At 46.2% G+C, this 16871-nt stretch overlaps 1 protein-coding gene across 1 annotated transcript in view; it reads left to right on the top strand.

Moving 5' to 3' along the window:
- RAD54B (RAD54 homolog B) overlaps nucleotides 1-16871 on the top strand; it is a 210642-nt gene that overhangs the window by 150298 nt on the left and 43473 nt on the right. The window contains exons 11-13 of the mRNA XM_082259220.1: nucleotides 980-1146; nucleotides 6393-6654; nucleotides 10313-10379. Of these exons, the coding sequence (XP_082115346.1) occupies nucleotides 980-1146; nucleotides 6393-6654; nucleotides 10313-10379 (496 nt within the window). The remainder of the gene's footprint in view (nucleotides 1-979; nucleotides 1147-6392; nucleotides 6655-10312; nucleotides 10380-16871) is intronic.

Genomic DNA, 16871 nt, shown 5'->3' with positions numbered 1-16871 from the left:
GGCAGTCGGCAAGTGGTTAAGGCCCCATTCACACTAGTGCGACTTGTCCCGCGATTTTGGACTGCAAAATCGCATGACAAGTCGTTTTCCATTATTTTCAATGAGCCCCATTCATATCAGTGCGTTTTGAAGTCGCACCGACTTCAAAGTAATTCCTGCACTACCTTGCCACGATTTTAATGTGTTTTGAGGCATATAGCCTTGCCATTGCTTTCAAAATCGCTGCAAAAATCGCGGTAAAATTGCGTCGCAATAGTGTGAAAGGGGCCTAAAGGTTTGTTTTGTTTTTTAAATTATAAGCATGCTGTACTTACCTGCTTTGTGTAATGGTTTTACACAGAGCAGCCCTGATCCTCCTCTTCTCGTGCCCCTCCCTCTTGCCGAGTGCCCCCATAAGACATACAGAGCGTGGCTCGGCCCACCGCCCCCCCCCCCCCCCCCCACTAGCTGTTCACAGGCTGACACAGGCTGATTGACAGCGACCAATAGCTCCCACTGCTGCGTCTTAGCCTCAGCCAATGAAGAGGGAGAGACCGTAGAGAGCTGCTGCTCTTGTGCACATCGTTGGATCAAGATGGGGCTCAGGTAAGTATTGGGGGGGGGGGGGAGCTGCACACAGAAGGTTTTTTTACCTTCATGCATAGAAAGCATGAAGGTAAAAAACCTTTAGCCTGACAACTACTTTAAAGTGGAACTTTAGATTGCAAAATAAAAAGGGCGGACAGGAAGGATTTTTAATGCAGAAGTGATTGAGGCCTGGAAGCCGGCAATGGAAGCCCAACGTGTAGATGCACTTATAATTAAGTTCTGCCATAATCTAGATATTACTAGACAGTGGTGACATGAAAGAGTGGTCAATGAAGGATGGGGAAGCAAAAGGGGTGGCATGGGTGACATACGTTTTTGTCTTAATTGTGTAAGCTAATTTACAAATTTTACTGTAGAGACGGTAAGCACTAATAGTTGTTTCTTCTACCAGGAAAAGACTACAAAGCCAAACACGGAGGAAATGAGCTTTTATGAAAGTTTAAGTGATCTATTTCCACAAAGTTATAATACAGACGAAGTACTGGAGTCGGAGTCTGGAAAACTACAGGTTTTAATGAAGCTTTTGCAAGCAATAAAAGAGCACAGTCCATCTGAGAGGTAGGCATATAAACTGAAGGATTTTAAGGATCTGTGTTGATGGGCTTTGTTTGTGTCAGGACTGCTTCTGACCAGATACAAGTCTATAGGAATACAAAAACAGTACAAAGCAGATTGAAACAGCTTAGAAGATCAAATGCAGATCAGAAAATCAACTGCAAATTAAAATAATTTGTCAGTTTAGTGTCGTTTCACATATATGCGATACAGGCACCCTGCTAATCCACATTACATTCAAATCACAGGCAGTTCACACTGCCTTATGCGAATCGCTGGGGTGTCAATACAAAGTTAACGACACCCCCAGATCAGTTCGCATATCACAGTGCGAACTGACAGTTCGGACATGAATCGGATCACATTGGTGTGAACCACCATGCGATCTGATTCTGCTGCGCACCCAAAAAAGGGTCCTGTGCGAGTTGTGTCCGAATCCGATGCAAATTCAGCCATACAATCTGTATGGCTGAATTTGTATCGCACAGACATTGCATGTGATTTTCAGAGCAGTGCGCCCTGAATCACATGCGATGTCTGTCATTGATATAGTGTGAACCCGGACTAAATTCTAAAGCTAGCTATACACTGAATGAGCTGGGCTGAATGAATAAAAAAAAACAAAAAAGATTCCTCTATCCACACACACAGTGGATGGAGGAATCCCCTCCTCCTGCCAGGTCATTGTTTTCTGACAGTGACACCCACAGCTGGCAAAATGCATTGATCAACAACTGCAGCCACTGATTGACAAAGGTTTTCCAACATGTTCCCTCGCTCAAACAACTGTTGAGCAGGAATGTCCCACACCCTGATCAAACTTTGACCAGTCTCTGCTTAACCAATCAAATTTCAGTCATTGTATGGCAGCCTAAATGATCTCAGATTGCTTGCATGACACTGAAATGTAGGCTGGGTTTTAAATAAGATTTATAAATTCAGTTTTTTTTTTACGTATTTATTTATTATCTGTATACATTTTACAGATACATATTATAGTGATTCTAAAGGTTGTAATTTAAAAAACAAAAAACATGTTACACTTATTTGGTCCGCGCATTGGTTTTGCACAGAATAGCCCCAAGCCTCTTGCTATGAGGGCACTCGAGCAGGCTCGCTCCCGAGACACCCTCACATGAATGGACATTGTCCATTCACACACACACAGCACAGCTCGGCCCCGCACACTGCTCCCCCCTCATTGGCTCACTGGCTGTGATTAAAAGCACCAGGAGCCAATAGCTGCCGCTGCTGCATGAGTCAATGAGGAGTTAGTGACCCGGGAGAGCTGCTGCTCTCATGCACATCGCTGGATTGAGATGGAGCTCAGATAAGTATAAGTAGTACTGGGGGGGAAGGGGGGGGGGAGCTGCACCCAGAAGGTTTTTTACCTTAATGCATTAAAGTATAACTAAAGGCAAAACTTTTTTTTTTAGTTTTGGATAGAGTATAGAAGGATTAGAACCCCTGTTAGTTTTTTCTGCTGTTTGTGCCCCCGTTAAGGAAATTTAGCCTCTCTATTTGTCCAGTTTACCATTGTCATTGAAAGTGAAAGTAAAAGAAAATCCCATATTTTGGGTTGCCCACAGAAAAGTAATAGAAGGGAAATCTTTCAATGGGAACACTAGTTCTGGTGATCTGGGGGTCCCCAAGAAATTCCCTTAATTTGGAGGGATTTCCTCTCACTTCCTGTTTGGCTATGGGACAGGAAGTGAAGATGGGACACAAATGGCAAAAATCTGACAGAGGTTGTTAACCCTCCCTTGCTCTATCCATAATGAAAAAAAGGTTTTGCCTATAGTTCAACTTTAATGTAAAAAAATCTTCTTCCTTTAGAACCACTTTAAGAACAGGATGAGTGCATGGCACCCTGAAAACACTTCCTAAACAATAATTGTTGAGAAAATGAAACAATGTTAAATGCTTTTATTCGCTTTCTTGTAATTTAAAAGCATTCTAATTACGATGAAGGCACGAAACACAACACAGTGCCTGTTTTTTGTTTTCTTTTTTTTTATCAGATATTTGTATTAAATGTTTCATGTTGTTAGCACATACACTGATTACAGCTTCCATCAAGATCCATGTTCATGTCATGTAATTTGTGTATACAGTGAAACAATGATCCTTTACATTAAGTGCAACATTTGGTATTAAAGCGGTTGTAAAGGCAGAAGGTTTTTATCCTAATGCATTCTATGCATTAAGATGAAAAGTATTTTGTGTGCAGCAGCCCCCTAATACATACCTGACACCCCATTGATCCAGCGATGTCCACGAATGCCTTGGTCGTCCAGGAAAAAAAATTGGTTTTCCTCCTCATACTTACAGAGCTACCAAGTTATCCAAAGTAAACCGTAAAAAGGAGGAAGTTTGAACACGAATGGTGCCTGGGGAACGTCTTTTCCGGGAGCTGTGGTAATAGGGTGCGTGGAAGTAGCCCAACTCTGGCAGTAAAGTGAATCATAGGGTAATGTGGTAGTCCCTTAGTGGTGAATGAAAGGGGGGAGACTTCAATTATTTAGTATAAATATGCACCATAGGCAGAGTGGTCAACGGAAGTATAGGTGAAATGGTGACTGGGACAGAGAAGTGGAGGTTGGTAAAAAAGTGAGGACATAGTACACCGAGGTTAAGAGATTGATACGTGAAAAATAGAGGAAATAAAGAACAATATTGAGTGAAACAGAATTAATAGTGATGTGAGAAGGTAGTACCTTATGTAACACCGTATAAGCCATAGTGTAGGTAGTGCGATATACCAAGACAGTTTAAAACCATGGAATAGTGCAAGGATCCACCGTGGTGAGCTGGCAGTGAAGGAGAAACGACCAACAGACCCCCCAACGTCACGCCCAGAGTTGGGCTACTTCCACGCACCCTATTACCACAGCTCCCGGAAAAGACGTTGCCCAGGCACCATTCATATTCAAACTTCCTCCTTTTTACGGTTTACTTTGGATACCTTGGTAGCTCTGTAAGTATGAGGAGGAAAACCAATTTGCCTTGTGCTTTCCTTCTAGCCTTGTTCCCCCTTCTTTTTTCCTTCTCTTCCCTTACCAACTGGCATATCCACTAAACGAGTCTATTATAGATTATACATCTGTACACTTCACATCTGCTCCTGATGAGTAAACATATTCACGAAACGCGTAGAGCTACTCTAGATGCTACACCATACCATCCTACAGTCTATTACCATTATATCTTTATGAATTAGTTACAAATAATAATCATTTATTAATTTTATACTAAGTATTTCCTCGTTGTGTGATCAGAGAGCTATTTAGGTCAGTATCAATTTCATATGTGCAATCATGTTATTCCGTGTATAACCATGTTTTTTAATATGTATTTTATGGTATCAGCTGTTTTGATCATGTTTACCATTATTACTGTACTATCTACCATATATTCTTTACGTGAATAAAATGTTGTCAATTCATATATATTATGTTTTACTATGCTATGATCTTATACACCTTTATACCAGTATATACATGTCTAGATACATTTGTACAATTTCCCCAGATTGCACCTGCGGTTTCATTTAAAGTCCCAAACTCCCTTATATTTATTCAATTGTTTTAGGGATGGAGGTATTGACCCTACCATGTCATATCCTCATTTAAAGTCCCAATTTTTGTCCCCCTGTTCCTCCCTTTATTGTGAATTCAGAAAATTGTTTAGAAACAATGACACGCACGAACCCTGAATATGAATAGTTGTTGTGCGGTAACATGTAGTGTTCCCTTTTTACAGACGGGTTTAGAACTGAACTCCAGGCAAACGGCCATATCCAAATATTAATTACATTTATTTGAGCTTTTTTTATATATATCAGAAGATTTGTATTTTTGTCTGTCCTGTTATGAGATTTTCACAGCTCTGCCACACAGTATGGCCCCTGTGTGACATGGGAGAAGACCTGTTTTTTTCTGAACTGCAGTTAATTAACACCTACAGGTCTTGTCCCTCCCCACCCAGTGACTAGACTATGAAAGGAGAAGAAGGATCATGAAGTCGAGAACTGACACAAAGTGAATAAACCTGGTTATCAGAGGAAGATGGGTGGGGATTTTTTTAGGATATTGGTTCTAAGAAAATATACATTAAACTGAAGATTAGTTTGGGCAATAGGTGCAGAAGATTTATTTTATTTTATTTTTTTTTGCCCGTAGTGTGTCAAACACACTCAGACTAACACCTGGTGCAAAAAAAGGTGTACACACAAAAGTGAGAACAAAGAAAAGTGCAGATGGCATACGCATGGACCTCTTCCGAAAAGAGAAGGGCCCTTTCCCTGATTCCCCTGGGGCGCAAGGCTCCTGACAGGGACCGGGGTACTCACTGGTCCACCTAGCCAAAATCAAGCAGACCCCGTTCTCTGGGAGGTCTGCCAAAACAGACCAACCCCAATTACTAGGTGGGGCTTCCTCGAAAGGACCCCCATGAGAAAAAGGGAACTAAGCCAAAAGGCCATATCCACCCCCTCCCAAGACTTTCAGGGCAGGCCCGAGGACCTTCACCCTACTAATCAAACCGTGTACCAGCAACAAAGAAAAAAACAAACGTTATAGTCACACACATACGCATTGAACTGAAGATTAGTTTGGGCAATAGATGCAGAAGATGAACCTTTTTTAGATTTATCAAAACGCTATTTAAACCTGAGCTCCAACCCTACTTTTAGTCTTGCACAGTTATATAGGCTCCTCCCCTGTACTGAAATAGCTTACTGTGATTTCATTGCAGACTGTGAGCTTCTCATAATGTGCATTTGAAGCAGCAGTAAGTCCTATAGAGCCCACCTCATTTCCTAGCCAGAGGATGTCCAGCATCATCTAATTTTTCCTGGCCAACCTAAAACCTAATTGTCCCTGTCCCTCTCATTCTTTATTAATTGTATAACTCCTCCCAAGAGCTAGCCCACTGTTAAGGGCCTCTTAGAGGAGTACTGAGGCAGGGTGCTGCAATATTTTCAGGATGTTATATACATCATCCTGACCCCCACCCACCCCAGCCATGATCTGCCGCATTGCCTAGATAAACAAAGAGACACAGTGGTGATGTCACTGGGTCCAAAATAAGGCATGTAGTATAAACAGGTTTTATTTAAATATTTAATTAGCATGGTGATGAAGGGGGAAAACATGGAGGGCAAAATATCTTCAAAATAAATGTAGAGTTTAATCAGTTTTGTTTTATTATTTTGTTTAAATTCTAATTGCAATTACTATGCCTTGCAGAGTAGTCCTTGTGTCAAACTACACCCAGACGTTAAACATATTGCAAGCACTGTGTCAACGACATGGGTACAGTTGCACCAGATTGGACGGACAGACACCGGTCGGTCACAGACAGCGTATAGTGGATGGATTTAACAGCAAATATTCCTCAGATTTCATCTTCCTTCTGAGTTCAAAAGCTGGTGGTGTGGGCCTAAACCTGATTGGAGCATCCCATTTAATTCTGTATGATATAGACTGGAATCCTGCTAATGACATACAGGTCCGTATTCTGCTCCCCAGTCTCAGTCCACATTGTTTCAGTAAGAAAATATTGCATTATTTGTTATTATTCAAAATATTTTTGAATATTTAGGTTTCATTTTTACTGGTATTTAACAAGCTCTGATATTCTCAGCACTTTACAAGGAGCACTGGACCATTCATGTCAGTACCTGAACCCGAAGAGCTTACCATCTAATGTTTCTTCCTCTGGCATAATAGAGTACAACAAATTACACCCTGTAATCTAAAACAGTGTTTCTCAACCTTTTTTCAGTCAAGGCACCCTTTAAAATATATGGACAGTTGAGGCACCCCACTGTAAAATGTAAAAAACTATTCTAATAGTTTTACATAATATATCAACATCCACACCCATATAGGACACCCAATGTTAGAGGTAATTTATTCTTCCAAATCCAATACACTTTTTCACACTGGTACTGACTAGTATTTCAATGTTTCTCTTCCCCTTCTGTTTTTCTCCATCACTCTGCTAATGTGACCCCAGTGCTGACAGAGAGGGGCAGAGGAGGGTCATTGGTTAATAGGACGCCAGCGGCTAGAAGGCCGTGATGGTGTACAATTAAAACCTGCGGCTTTGTGTAACTAAAAGGCAGGCTTGATTGTATTGGATATGTTTTATAACAGAAAGTCAGCGTTTTTTTAGTTTATACTGCGAAAAATAAAAAACCCAGTGGTGATCAAAGAAAAAGAAAGCTCGATTTGTGTGGAAAAAATGCTAACAATTTAATTTGGGTACAGTATTGCATGACTGCGCAATTGCCAGTTAAAGTAGCGCAGTGCTGAATAGCAAAAAATGCTGTGGTCATGAAGGGGGTAAACCCTTTCGGAGCTGAAGTTAAGCTTTGACAATAAAACTCGGAAGCTGATTGGTTACCATGCACAGAAAAATCAAAAATAAAGGGAACGGAAAATATATAAGAGGTGTCTAACCAAGAGAGACCTCTAGTTGCTTACCTACTCATATGAAGTTGGGTTTCATGGTCAAAAGTAAACTATGTTCAAAAAATATGCAGTTAAAAAGAAACTGCATAAAGTACCATAACAATGAGCCTACGGGGGTATAGTAACAAAGAAATGACAATAATCTATAAAAGTAACAATTTTATTTAGCTCCAAAATCCATAATGCAGCAATGAAAAACAGAACCTCCCCCCATCATCAATCAGGAAAACAGACAACGTCTATATAAAACCCAAAAGGTGCGCCGGACGCCATACATACACGCTACTAAGACATCCCTCTAATGACTGTATATCAGTTCCTATTGGGGATAAGTGAGTGCACCTAAATCAATCTGGGTCTCAAACACACTGGAGACACAGCAGGTACAGACCAACATGTAAATGTGACCACAACTACAGGTCTACCAAATATGAAGTGGATAGTCTGTCACTGCTGTATCAGCGTGTGGAGTCCCCCCAGTGAAATCACAAACTAAGGGAACAAAGAAAATGATTACATAGTAGCCAGACTGGATGAATAAGCTGAAAGAAATAATTCCCAAAACTGTGCGATCATCACATCATGGGGAAATATATGCCACTTGTATCCAGATGTACCCAGTCACATGAGGCAAATCTATGAGTTCCCAGTCCACGAATGTTCATATAAGCACTGCGGGAGAAGGCAAAAGAGCAAGCAGATAGCAGAAGCGGTAGCAGGTGAAAGGCATCAAACAACAAATCTCGGCATCCAGCAGATGATCAGGTGCAGCGCCTTTATGCAGAGAGCGGAGGATAGACAGAATGATATATTCATGCAGCTAACAGCAAGCAGATCCGTCTGTCAGTCCAAAAATTACCTCTACGCTCTGTGAGCCAAGTATTGATTCACATCTCAGGTGTCAGTCCCATTGATCAAGTGATAGAGCGTATAGCATATGTATCAAACCTGCAGTCTTCGCCAGAGCAGGGAAAGGTCAATTCATAACGCTGTTTTTCATTTTTGCATTATGGATTTTGGAGCTAAATAAAATTGTTACTTTTATAGATCATTGTCTTTCTTTTCATTGCTTTCTTACTCCGGATGCTCATTGTTAAGGTACTTTATGTAGTTTCTTTTTATCTGCATGTTTTTTGTACACAGCTGCACCAGATTTTGCACTCTCCAGTTTTAGTAAATCCCCCAAAACAGTCTAACCAGATACCACACATAGGGGAGAAGGGCTGCATGGGGATATGGTGATCATCAAGGGGCCCATATGTCCCACGAAGATGTACTACCAGTATATAGCTGGAAAATGTCATCAAGCTATAAATTTATAAAAGAAGAGGCTCCAAAATCCCTCAAACTTACTTGTGCCATAAAAGTATAGGAGCACATAATAAAGCGAAGTCTCTTACCAAATGAATAGGCTATCATAGAGCATTCGTCGGATTTCAGGATGATCTTAGATAGTGCTACAGATCAATAAGTCTCCAAAGCCAAAAAGTATATCAAACATATATATCAGGCCAAAAACCTATTTAAAATATATTGCCCATCATCACCCACATGTTGTCAGCAGCTTTACTAATAGACAGATCCCAGGAGTGTATAAAAACAGAAAAAACACTGCGCTTTAGGAGAAGCAGCTAACACCTGAAACAATAGTACAAGTTCCAAATAAAATAATAAAAACAGAATGGTGTAGCGCTAAATTATGAATGACAAACACTTATACTGAATCAAAGTATGATGTTAACATATACAGTCCAAAAAATGAACACTGAAGTCCACGAAGGAAGGTATTGGCTGAAACAGATTCCCAGGAAAGGAAAAGCTTCAAACAAATGAAGAAAGGTGAAGATCAGGTGTGCCCAGGGGTAGAAATGAATCCACCAGACAATATAGTGAGAGATGGCTCCTTACCAAATAGCTCTTGTAACTAGATTATAGGTGGCTAAACGCTCATATGAAAGAGAGATCCTACAATGTAGTGGAATGGCCAGGCAGGAGCATAGGTCTCTCTCTCCGGGGACAACCAATCATAGGTCACAGGGATATCCAGTGTATAACCATGGAAATAAAAAGGGGAAACACTCCCATAGTGCATTACCAATGTATAACTTTAATAAATAAAAAGGGATGCACTCACATGTAAAAACTTTGTATGTCAGCGGAACAAACAATGACATGCAGCCGCAGCGTTCCTGCAGAACATTCCTGGTCCCCAGGAGCGCCACTCAGATTATCCCAGGAGGAAGGAACCAAATAATCTCCATCAAACAAAATTAGGATATGATACTGTAGAGGTTGCTGTGTTTATGAGATATATGTGTAAGAAAAATCATACAGTATAAATGTGTAAGGAAAAATGTAACAGTATGCATTGATCTTAAATATGACTGTTTTTTATCTCTTTTACGTAAACAAATAAAAGTCTGCAATTTTTAAAACTCATAAATTTTTTGCTATCTTTAAATATTGTTTTTGGTACCTTTAAAATCTCAGATGATGTATGGTTTATACAAGTATTTATGTGAACTTCTGCCAGCAGGTGGCACTGTTGTTATGTATCTAATGCAATGTCTACACTTTTTATGTGATTATTAGGAAACTGTATGGCCTTATATTTTCCAAAATACACACTAAAGTCTTCATAATCATCATAATCATTGTTAAAAAGTTAAGCCTATAACACTTTCTTTTAGGCAATGGCTCGTGTATGGAGGGATGGTCAGCAGCACACCGTGCACATCTACAGGCTTCTGACAACAGGTAACAATCTTGATTCTAACAGCAAGATGTCCATGTGACTCAAACAAAATCTGGTACATTAGCACAAAGAGTAATTTCTAGTGCTAGTGCAGACAGCATTGTCGTACCCAAATGATCCCTAGACACTACCCCATCCTAACAATAAAGCCTAGTACACACGGGCCGACATTTGGCCTGTGTGTATCGCAGCAAGTCCGACAGGTCTAGGGCTCATGACGAAAAAGGTCTGCTTACCGCCTCCCGGTCAGCACTCTTAGCAAATGGCTGACCGGAGTGTTCTGACGGGGGTGCCATCTCTCTGTCAGAACATAATAGCTCAGCAGTGGAGATTGCTGTACTAACTTCGGATTGTTAGTACAGCGTCTCCAACCTGAGTTGTCAGGTTTTCTTTGTTCAACAAAAAAACTAGTAGTGTGTACGAGGCTTCAAGCTGGCCATACACTGATTGGAATACAGCTGGTCCAGCAGTGAGTGGACGAATTTTGATCAGTGTATGGACTTTTTTTTTTTTTTGTATAATCAATTTTTATTGAAAATAAAAGTGCAATAACAATCGACAAAAATACAAGAACAAAAGTATACAGGATGGATGGGCAGAGCACTGGCACAAGCATATAGAAAAAAGGACACAACATAACATCGAGTTGACTCGCCTCAAACCCCAGCTCACATCAGAGGAGCTGCTGAGCGGGATCGAAGACCCTCGGCCGGGGTCCGGCCGCTAAGTAACCAAAAACTGACGGGGCCGGGGCTCTCCCAGGCCTGGGCATTCGGCCCCAGTTGGCCCAACCCCAAACCCCGGAGGGGGCAGGGGAAGAGAGAGCCCCGGACCACCAAACCAATCTACACACTATGGCCCACCACTCCAGCATCGAGGATCCCCATCCAGAGCATCAGAGAGGGGGGGGGGGAGGAAGCTTCGCCAGCCAGAAACACAGAAAAAAGAAAGAGAGAGAAGAAAAAAGGAAAGAGAGAAAAGAAAGAAAAAAAAAAAAAAAAGGAGGGGGGGGGGAAGAGGGAGGGGAGAAAGGGAACAGGGAGGTCCGCGCCTGGCGCCCACAACTCACACCACCGACAGGGTGAGAAATGTAGCTAGGTAGTAGGAACCTCCGAGGCCTGTTGGACTCGTCGGCGGAACTCAGGATCAGCCAGCGCCAAGAGGGCCACATCCAGACTGGAGGACACAGGAAAAGAACTTGGGGCGTAAAAACGCCACTGGGACCAGGCAGCATCAAATTGTTCCTTAGCACCCCTACAAGTCGCCAGCCACTCCTCAGCCTCCATAATCTCCTTCACCTTACGAAGCCAGTCTGCTTCACTAGGGACCCTGGAGGTCTTCCAATGGATCGGGATAAGGCGTTTAGCCGCATTGAGCAAATGTGGAAGAGCGCTTCGTTTGTATTTCGGAATGGGCACCAGTGGGGCATGCAGGAGAAAAAGACCCGGGGAGTCCGGCAGGTCCACACCGGTGCCAGCCCGAATGTGTTGCCGAACCATATCCCAGAACGGGCGGAGCAAGGGACACGACCACCAGACATGGAGGAGCGTCCCCCTCTGCCCACAGCCCCTCCAGCAGCCATCCGAAACCCCGGGGCAAAACCTGGCCAGAGTGGCTGGGACCCTATACCACCTAGTAAGCAGTTTGTAGTTATTCTCTTGCGTTTTTGAGTCTACCGAGCTAGAATGGGTCATGCGGTACATTCTATGGAGTTGTTCGGGGGAGAACTCCAGATCCAAGTCCCTCTCCCATGCCCGGATGAAGTAAGGCTTTGAGGGGGGCCTGGCCGACTCCAACAACTTATACAGAAAGGAAATTAGATGCGGCTGGGGGTCACGGGCCGCCCATAGACGCTCAAAGCCAGTAAGCTCGGTCCTGATCTGCGCCCGCTGACAAAGCGAGGCCACGAAATGGGACAGCTGTCGGTGCCTCCAAAAATCAAATGGAAAGCTCCCATAGCCATCACGTAGTGTCCCCAGGGGGACCAACTGCCCATCCGACCAGAAACGAGCCAAGCTGACCTCACCGTCGCTGGCCCAGGAGCCCAGAAACGATAGCCGCTCACCCGGGGAGAACCAAGGAAATCCCCCCACCGGAGCCAGCGGAGAAGTGGAAGGGGCCAGAGCCAAGGCCCCATTCAACCTATCCCACACCCGAAGTGAGTGGGTCGTCAGAGGGGATGCCCAATGCGACAGTCCCCTGTCCTCCGCTGGCACCCACGGGGTGTATGCCAAGTTTCTGCCGGCCACCGTTTTCTCTAAGGAGACCCACAGTTTAGTGGAGGTCTGAAACCGCCAATCCAACAGGCGTTGGAGAGCCACAGTTCTATAATATTGCAAAATGTTAGGCAGGCCGAGGCCCCCCTCTCTTTTGGTCCTCTGCAACAAAGCAACAGCTATCCGAGGTCTCTTCCCCCCCCAAACAAAGTTAATAAACAAGCTCTTCAATTCGGCGAAGAAACGCCGGGGAAGCGGCACAGGGAGCATCTGCAGAAGAAATAACACTCTAGGGAGAACCGCCATCTTAAGGATATTAGTGCGGCCGACCCACGTAAAGGAGGATTTATTCCAGGACTCGAGATCTTCACGAATCCGCCGTAAAAAGGGGACATAGTTAGAAGCGTATAGGGAGTCCAGGGAGGGGGTGAGATGGACACCCAAATATTTCATGGTGGATACCGTCCACGAAAACGGGAAGGAGGACCGTAACGCCGACGCCATAGACGGGGGTATAGAGATGGGTAGGATCTCTGACTTAGAATAGTTTACCTGAAAGTTGGACACTTTACCATACTCCGAGAGTTCCGCCATCAGATTGGGCAGCGAGGTGACCGGATCCGTCACGTGGAACAGGACATCGTCCGCGTAAGCGGAAAGCTTATGCTCCGAAGAGCCCACCGTGACCCCCTTAATGTTCACATTCGCCCGCACCCTGCAAAGCAAAGGCTCCAGGGTCAGGGCAAATAGCAGGGGCGACAAGGGGCAGCCCTGTCGCGTGCCATTTCGGATGGGGAACGGCTCGGAGAGGTTGCCATTGACCCTAACCTGGGCCATTGGGGATTGATACAAGGCAGAGATCCAACTCAGCATACGGGGACCTATATGCAATCGCTGTAGGACGGCCGTGAGAAAGCTCCAATCCACTTCGATCGAAAGCCTTCTCCGCATCCGTCGACAGCAGTAGATAGGGGGGCTGGGGAGACCGGGTGCGGACCCAGTGAATAAGATGGAGGGCGCGGACAGAGTTGTCCCTCGCCTCCCGCCCCAGCACAAACCCTGTTTGATCCGGGTGCACGATGTCGGGAATCAGAGACTTCATCCTATTCGCCAGGACTTTGGCAAAAAGCTTCAGGTCCGTGTTCAAAAGCGAGATGGGGCGGTAATTTTGGGGTACAGTGTGATCCCGGCCGTCCTTGGGTAGGACCGTAATGTGCGCCAAGGACATGTCCCGAGGAAGGCTACCCCCCTCAGCCAGTTTGTTGAAAAAGGCGCACATGTGCTTGTGGAGTAGGGGGAAATATCTGATATAATACGCTTTGGTGAAGCCGTCCGGACCGGGAGCCTTCCCGTCCGGAAGAGACCGCACCATGGTTAGTAACTCGTCTACCGTGATGGGGGCCTCCAAGATCTCACGTTGGGCCGAGGAAACACCCGGCAAACCCACGGACGACAGGTATTCATCTATCTCCCGGCGCCTACGCGCCAAAGATGACGCATCCCCGCCAGGAGAGAGGTCATACAGGGCCGCATAGTAGTCCCGAAACATCGACGCCATTCTAGAGCTGTGAAAGACCGGGGTGCCCGTCGGTGTGTGCAGCTTGGCGACATGGACCGAGAGCCGGCGCTTCCGGAGCGCTCTGGCCAACATCCTGCCGCATTTGTTACCGAACTCATAGTACCGATGTGCCATGTACCTAAGCCGACGGGTAATCTGGCGATCCAACAGTTTTGCAAAAGTGGCACGGAGCTCAGTCAGTTCCGCCAGAGCTGCAGGGTCAGAGGTGCGCTTGTGGGACAGTTCCACACGCTGCAAAGCAGAGAGGACCCGCTGAAAGTCCAGCTGCCTTTCCTTCTTAAGCTTGGAACCCCAGGCAATGAGGGAACCCCGGACCACGGCCTTGTGCCCCTCCCACACCATGCCTTCGCTAACTTCCCCTGATGCGTTTTCGGAAAAATAGTGGGCGAGCGTCTCCTCGACCCCCGAGGAGACCCAAGGGTCATCCAGTAGGTTCTCATTGAGTTTCCAGGACCAGGGCTTCGCGGATACCGGGGCCAGAGCTATGCGCAAGGTAATGGGGGCGTGGTCAGAGATCGTGATCTGCTCAACCGTGGAGTCCAGGAGCGAGTCTAAGGCACCCTGATCGACAAACAGCAAGTCGATCCGGGTGTAGACATCGTGGACAGCGGAATAGTAGCTATAATCGCGAGCGGAGGCGTTGAGCACACGCCAGCTATCGACCAACGCGTGCTCCTGGAAGGATTTGTGAAAGTGCCGTAAAAAAGCGTAGGAATGCGCCGAGCGGCCCGCCGACACGTCCAACGACGGGTCCGGGGACACGTTAAAGTCCCCCCCAAGGACCAGACGACCCTCGCGAAAACCAGACAATAGCTCCAGCACCCTATCAATAAAGGAAATCTGCTGGGTGTTAGGGGCATACAACGTAGCGAAGGTGTAAGTCTGGCCCCCGATGGTACCCTTAAGAAACACAAAACAGCCCTGTGGGTCGGTCAGGTGAGCGGTCGGTTGAAAGGGGCAGGTCTTGTGGATTGCAATAGCCGTACCCCGAGATTTAGGTACCGGGGAGTGGCTCAAGAACCACTGGGGGTACAGGTGGGTCGGGAGTTTGGGGGCAGATGCGGCCGTGAAATGAGTCTCCTGCAGAAAAACCACCTGCGCCTTAAGTCGCTTCAGTTCCATCCACAGACGGCTGCGTTTGTTGGGGGAGCAGAGACCACGAACATTGTAGGACACTACCTTAACCTCAGCCATGATGTCAGACGCATGATCACCAGGGGCGCTGCTGCGGACACAGGGAGCCAGGCGCGGAAAAACCGGAACCTAGGGGAGAGGAAGAAAAAGAAGGGGGAGGGGGATGGAGAGGAAAAAAAGGAGAGGAAAGGGAGGCAGAGAGAGACAGTTATAGAACCAAAAAAAGGAAAAAACCATGAACAAATAAACATACATTCAATGAACAACAAGGCCATGAAAAACACGGCCACCTGGGCAGTATGCCAGGCGATGGGGTCGGAGGAGGGCGCGGAGCCCACCCCCGGGCCCATGTCCAGTAACATGGCTGCCCCCCGCGGACCCCCCACTGGGGGGGGGGTGCCGGAGCCAGCCATGGTGCCCAAAATAGGGCAAACTCCCATGGCCCCGTAGGGACAGGGATATGGCCTACAGGAGAAGTGCAGTCAGACACGAGGAGCAGGAGCCTGTACAGCCCCCGCAAAAACAGTGCAAAAAATAAACCGGGAATCATGAAATGAATAACGAACCCCACAAAGGGCAATAAACCCCCCCACCCCCTCCCCCAAGCAAACCAATTCCAGCAGCAGTCACAGGAAAGCCTCAGGAGGAGGCCCACCCAAACGAGAGTCAGAGAGGGGAGCGGGGGCAGACAGTCACTAGGATAGGAGTTTAGGCCTGGTCACCCCGGGGAGCCGGGCCAGGGGAAGCCCCGCCCGATCGGCGCTTGCGACCCCGAGAGCCCTTCCGAGCCCGAGCAGGGAGCCAGGGACCATTCTGCTGTGGGACAGCCACATTGAGGTCTTGACGCCAGTCCACAAAGTCCACAGGGCCCAAATCCAGGCGGGATAGAAAGCCAGGGAGATCATCTTTCGTGCGCAGTATTGCAGATTTACCATTGTGCTCCGCTTGGAGGCTAAAAGGAAAGCCCCAACAATACGTAGCTCCTGCGGCCCTCAGGGATTCCAATAGAGGCTGGAGAGAGCGTCTTTGCATAAGGGTGCGTCTAGAGAGATCCTGATAGAAAAACAAGCGGGCTCCATCAAATTCAAAGAAGGGGCGTCTGCGCATCTTCTGCATGATCTGCTCCTTAATAACATAACGGTGGAGTTTACAAATGATGTCCCTGGGATTGTCAGCGTCTTGCGATGGCGGACGGAGCGCCCGGTGGGCCCTGTCGATCTCCATAGGGGCCGCCGCAGGCAAATCCAGGATCTCCCGGAAGATATCCTGTAAGGTGGGAACAATGTCTTTGGCAGCAGTCGCCTCCGGCATCCCTCTGATCCTGATATTAGATCTGCGGCTGCGGTTCTCCTGATCATCCATTTGGCAAAGGAGAGCCTCAATGCGCTGATCCTGTGCCCTAAACCGCTCCTGGAACTGTGTCAGCACAGGAAGGGAGTCTTCAACCTTCTGCTCCAGGGATTCCAACCGGGAACCCAAATGGGCTGTGTCGGTCTTCAGCTGCTCAATGTCCTGCTTGAAGGCCGTCTCCACCCGGCTAGCAAAGCGGTCAAGATCAGCCTTAG

The sequence above is a fragment of the Pelophylax lessonae genome (assembly GCF_965119305.1).
Source record: "Pelophylax lessonae genome assembly, chromosome: 5".
Classification (NCBI taxonomy): Eukaryota; Metazoa; Chordata; class Amphibia; order Anura; family Ranidae; genus Pelophylax; species Pelophylax lessonae.
This window is presented reverse-complemented; position numbering and strand designations above follow the sequence as displayed.